This window comes from Bubalus kerabau, chromosome 5, assembly GCF_029407905.1.
Source record: "Bubalus kerabau isolate K-KA32 ecotype Philippines breed swamp buffalo chromosome 5, PCC_UOA_SB_1v2, whole genome shotgun sequence".
Classification (NCBI taxonomy): domain Eukaryota; kingdom Metazoa; phylum Chordata; class Mammalia; order Artiodactyla; family Bovidae; genus Bubalus; species Bubalus kerabau.
In genome coordinates this window covers 25463005-25469096 of record NC_073628.1, presented here as the reverse complement: position 1 = coordinate 25469096, position 6092 = coordinate 25463005, and the positions used below count along the sequence as shown (strand labels likewise).

Genomic DNA, 6092 nt, shown 5'->3' with positions numbered 1-6092 from the left:
GCGTTTCCTTGCTGTGTGTGGGTTTGTACAGGTGGTTTGTCAAGGTTTCTTGGTTGGGGAAGCTTGTTTCGGTGTTCTGGTGGGTGGAGCTGTATTTCTTCTGTCTGGAGTGCAATGAAGTGTCCAGTAATGAGTTATGAGATGTCTATGGCTTTGGGGTGACTTTGGGCAGCCTGTATCTTGGAGCTCAGGGCTCTGTTCCTTTGTTGCTGGAGAATTTGCTTGGTATGTCTTGCCCTGGAACTTGTTGGCCCTTGTGTGGTGCTTGGTTTCAGTGTAGGTATGGAGGTGTTTGATGAGCTCCTGTCAATTAATGTTCCTTGGAGTCAGGAGTTTCCTGGAGTCAGGGTTTGGACTTAAGCCTCCTGCTTCCAGTTATTGGTCTTATTTTTACAGTAGTTTCAAAACTTCTCCTTCTGTACAGTACCATTGATAAAACATCTACATTAAAGATGAACAGTTTCTCTACCTTGAGGGTCACCCAGAGAGGTTCACAGCATTACATGGAGAAGAGAAGAGGGAGGAGGGAGTTAGAGATGACGTGAATGAGATGAGGTGGAATCAATAGAGGAGAGAGTGGGCTAGCCAGTAATCACTTCCTTATGTGCACTCCACAACTGGACCACTCAGAAATGTTCATGGAGTTATACAGAGAAGAGAAGAAGGAGGAAGGAGACAGAGGTGGCCAGGAGGATAAAAGGGGGGAATGAAAAGGAGGGAGACAGATCCAGCCAGTAATCGGTTCCCTAAGTGTTCTCCCCATCTGGAACACACAGAAATTCACAGAGTTGGGTAGAGTAGAGAGGGGTTAGGGAGGAGACACTGGTGACCTGGTGGAGAAAAAGGAGAGTCCAAAGGGAGAGCAAGCAGTCAAGCCAGCAATCTCGCTCCCTAGTGAAAAATGGGTACTGAAGATTGGGTTCTTAAAGGTATAAAATTGGTAACAAATACATAAAAGCAAAAATTAAAAATCTAGAGTAGAGTTTGGAATTTCAAAAATACGATGTTAAAGGAAAGAAGAAGGAAAAGAAAGAGAGAAAAAACGAACAAACAAAAACAAACAAGGTTGCAAAAATTATAAAGAGAATATAGGTACAAAATTGATGACTAATACCAAAAAGCAAAAGTTAAAAATCTAGAGTAGAGTTTGGAATTTCAGATATACAATGTTATATAAAAGAAGAAGAGAAACAAACAAACAAAAAAGTCACAGAAATTATAAAAAAAAAACTATAGGTACAAAATTGATAACCAATACCAAAAAGCTAAAATTAAAAATCTAGAGTAGAGTTTGGAATTTCAAAAATACAATGTTAAAGAGAAGAAGAAGAAGGAAAAAAAAAAACAAGGTCAAAAAGTTATAAGAAATGTATATATGAAGTTTGCTGTAAAAAAAAAATAGGGCTTTTTTTTTTTTTGCAAAGTAATAGGTTATAAAAGTGAAAATTAAAGGAATAATAGAGGACTTAAATTTTTTTTTAAATTAAAAAAAAAAGAAAGAATGATCGTAAAAATAGTAAAAATATATCTAGGACTTTCTCTGGTTTTGTTGTGAGTTTTGTGGGTTCAGTTCATTTTTGGCTAGTTCCTTGGTCCGACTTATATTTCTCAAGATCTATAGGCCCCTTCCTATGTAGTCGGTAGTAACCACAGGGTTTTAATCTATTGCCTGTAGCTTCCAAGGCGGTTCCCTCTGTTATAGCTTCTTCTGTTTGCTGGTCTCTTCAGTGTCTGGTTTCTGCCCTGACACAAAGGGGATGGTGGAGGATACTTTTTTTTTTTTTTTAGGCTCACTTGTTCAGTCACGCTGTGGGTAGGGAGGGAGGGATGCTGCAAATAACACTGGCATGCACTCGCAGTGCCTCAGCCACACTGGGTCTGCCCCTGCTCACAGCACATGTAGCCTCCCTGCCCACACTTCTCAGGCTCTAGGTTGCTCTGCCAGGAACCATCCGTGGCTGGCCCTGTGCTGCCTGTACCTCCTAGGTCCAAGCCGCTCAGGTTCAGGCACTCTGGTAGTCCTCAGAGGCGCAGACTCTGTTGGGCCTGCGTTTTGTGCCCTTCCCAGGTCCAAGCAGCTCAGGTGATGAGGTGTTTGGTGAGTGCGATTGCTGCGACTTATCGCCTCCCTGCGGCTCGTTTATCTAGGTGTACAACCGGCGCACCTTCTCAGGCAGATGTTGACCGTCCAGACTGCCAAGACGTTTTAGTTAGCAAAGAAGCCTGCTTACAGTTTTATAGATAATGTCTCTCTGGGTCTGCGATTACCCACTTCCGGTTCTGGCTGCCTGTCACCAGAGGGGGAAGGTCTGCAGCTGGCTATCTCTGTTCAGTCCTTTGTTCCTTGCGCAGGCCTGGCGGTTTCTTAGTTTAGGGCTGGCTTTTTGTGTGGTAGATGTCCCACGGTCTGGTTTACTAGCCCAAATTATTTCTCTCAGATAGCACTCAGGGTATTCAGGCCAGGGCCTTACCCTAAGCGATGCAGCCCGCGCCGCGCCTCCCTGCCCAGCCCCCGCTTGCTAATGGCGGATGCAGGCGTCTGCGCTGCTTTTCCGCTGTGGGGAGTTACCGTAGGGCTCGCAATCTGCGGGTTTTAATTGTTTATTTATTTTTCCTCCCTGTTATGTTGCCCTCTGTGCTTCCAAAGCTCGGCACAGATTCGGCAGTGAGAAGGTTTCCTGGTGTTCGGAAACGTCTCTTTTTAAGACTCCTTTCCCGGGAGAGGACTCCCTTCCCAGGACGGAACTCCGTCCCTCCCTCTTTTGTCTCTTTTTTTGTCTTTTATATTTTTTCCTACCTCCTTTTGAAGACTTGGGTTGCTTTTCTGGGTGCCTGATGTCCTCTGCCGGCCTTCAGAAGTTGTTTTGTGGAATTTACTCGATGTTTAAATGTTCTTTTGATGAATTTGTGGGGGAGAAAGTGTTTTCCCCGTCCTACTCCTCTGCCATCTTTGCTCCTCCCTCTCCTTACTGTGAATTTTTAACTGAACGTTAGCTATTTAGTCAATCATTTTTTTTTTTTTTTTTTGGAGAAGGTTTTCAGCCAACCCCTTTATTTACACTGATCACCCTCCATGAATGTATATTTGTCTTTAGGAGTATTGACCTGAAGGACAAATAATAATAGTATAAATAAAGAAAATAATAACTGATGAAGTTTCTACCTGGAAAAGTGATGTTTATTAGAGATAACTGCGCAGTTGCAAGGATGTACAGATAATTTCAAAAACAGTAGACAAAGGATATCACAAGGAAAAGTTTGAAGGTGTAAAAGACAACCAAAAAAAGAGATAGCATTGCAGGTGATCTAAGCTTAGAATTGGAACTCATGCTACCATGCAAATACTCCTGGAGGAACACAGACATTTCCCACTTCAGAGAATTCCTTTCTGATGATCGCACTACTATTATTTCATAGCTGGATGATGAATAAGATCGACGGACTAATTGCTCCCTCAGAGCTATCACTCATTCCCAAATAGAGCTTCAGGGGATCTGAATCAACTTCCAAGGAAGCACTCCTGGAAGCAGGAGTGTGTACAGGTCTCGAATGCACAAACCCTAAGAGACTCAATTCTTTATAAGTGGGAGAACTAAAGTGTGTTTGGCTGGAGCACTCTGTTCTCTGCTCAGAGGCAGTAAACATGAGGTCCTGTTATAACACCGGAGAATGTGACTCCATTCTCAGGTGGACTATGTGAGTGTCTCAACCTCTGCCCATGCCCATGTCTTATCATTAACTTCTGCCCCATCCCCACACACTTGGGGACCACATAAAGGGACCTTCCTGGTCCTTGAGGCTTCTTTTTCCTCAAATGGACTTTAAAAATCAAACAGTATTATAGAACCATAAGTTGTTGTAGTATTTGGTACTTTACTTGCTGCTATTCTTTCTTTTACTTAATATTCCAAAGTCACCTTGGGACTTAATATTTCTAAGTCCACTCAGAAAATGTTAAAAGGACTAGAAGAACCAGAGCAGCATCTCCTGATAGAGTTGGGGACATTGTACCTCCCAAGTCTGGAAGGATGTAATCTGAAGAGGATGTGATGTAAGTCTATTTAATAATAGTATTTCATAAAACATGTATTTGCAAACAATTTTAGAATGCCAACATTGAAGAAAGGTATTTAAACATATATTTAATAAACATAAAAATACACTTTTCATTAAGATTTATGTTTTACCCAGATACTTTCATAGAAATTGCATTAACTTTACTGTGACACCAGAGTATCTTTGTTGTTGATGTTTTTGCTAAGGTTATTATTATTTTCATTTTGTGTACGACAAAACTATGTCTATGGAAGATATTGTATAAATTGTTTGAACTCCTATAGCTAATAAGTGGCAAAGCCAGAATTAAAATTAAATGTTCTGATTCCTAACACAATTTTTTCCTGATTATTTTTCAGAGGGTAATGCATAGTGGGAGTTTGCCTCTCAAAGATATTGTGAGATTTAAAAATATAAATGTGCCTGAAAAGAGTGAATCCATGAATTAAACAACTGTAAAGTGGCTTCTAAATTGACCTGAAAATGATTTGAATATATCTCAGAATTTCTGGTCTTGTCATAAACAACAATCAGCCTCTCAAGACATTTCTTCCAAGAGATTGATAGACTGCCTGTAAAATAGCCTTTTCTTAATACATAATATTTTTAATATATGATATTTTAATATATGATATATTTATTTTATTTTTTTTTTTTTTAATACATATTTTAAACCTGCCATTCATAGGAAAGCAGGTTGTTGCTTGTTAAAAACACAGCCAATGTGCTTATTGGCAAAAAGCTTAATAATTTGATATTGGTGTTTAGACCTCAGTGTTCCTGATCCCTTTTCAAGGTCTGACTTCATCACAGCTATGAGAAACGCCTCGGTGGTGACTGAGTTTATTCTGCTGGGCATCCCGCACACAGAGGACCTGGAGACCATGCTCTTTGTCCTGTTTCTGTCCTTCTACATCTTCACCCTTACGGGGAACCTGCTCATCTTACTGGCAATTGTCTCCTCCACTCGGTTGCACACTCCCATGTACTTCTTCCTGTGTAAACTGTCTGTGTGTGACATGTTTTTCCCCTCTGTGAGTTCCCCCAAGATGCTCTTCTACCTCGCAGGGAACAGCCGAGCCATCTCCTACACAGGTTGTGTGTCCCAGCTCTTCTTCTACCACTTCCTGGGTTGTACCGAGTGTTTCCTGTACACGGTAATGGCCTATGACCGCTTTGTTGCCATATGTTACCCTCTGCGCTACACAATAATCATGAGTCACAGAGCGTGTGCCATCCTGGCCATGGGCACCTCATTTTTTGGCTGTATTCAGGCCACCTTTCTAACTACGCTCACCTTCCAGTTGCCCTACTGTGGCCCCAATGAAGTGGATTATTTCTTCTGTGATATCCCGGTCATGCTGAAGCTGGCTTGTGCAGACACCTCAGCCCTGGAGATGGTGGGGTTCATCAGTGTGGGCCTCATGCCCCTCAGCTGCTTCCTTCTCATCCTCACCTCCTACAGCCGCATAGTCTGCTCCATCCTGCAGATCCGCTCTGCAGACGGCCGAAAGCACGCCTTCTCCACCTGCAGCGCCCACCTCACTGCCATCCTGCTTTTCTACATGCCAGTGGTCCTCATCTACCTACGGCCAACCCCAAGCCCCTGGATGGATGCAACTGTTCAGATCCTGAATAACCTGGTCACCCCCATGCTCAACCCACTCATCTACAGCCTCAGGAATAAAGAGGTGAAGTCATCTCTGAGGAAGGTCCTATATCAGCTGGTCTTCCTCCCTGAGCAGAGGTAGAGAAATCAGTAGCTACTACTTCAACTGCACTTCATAGTTTATGGAATATTACTGTATGGTAATATTCACAAACATCTTTGAGAGGACAGATACTATTATGATTACATCCATTTTGCAATGTGGGGACTAAGACTGGAAGTGATAAAATGGCTTGTTAAAGACACACAGGGCTTCCAGGTGGCCGTAGTGGTAAAGAACCTGCCAGTCAATACAGGGGATATAAGAGACGGGAGTTCAATCCTTGGGTCAGGAAGATCCCCTGAAGCAGGGCACCACAACCCTCTC

General features: G+C 42.5%; 1 protein-coding gene across 1 annotated transcript; it reads left to right on the top strand.

The window, feature by feature from the left end:
* Positions 1 to 4761: 4761 nt before the first annotated feature.
* LOC129653786 (olfactory receptor 149-like) lies at positions 4762 to 5807 on the top strand. The gene has a single exon (XM_055583473.1). It carries the CDS (start codon positions 4872 to 4874, stop codon positions 5805 to 5807), a length of 936 nt encoding a protein of 311 aa, XP_055439448.1. The 5' UTR covers positions 4762 to 4871.
* The last annotated feature ends 285 nt before the right edge of the window (positions 5808 to 6092 follow it).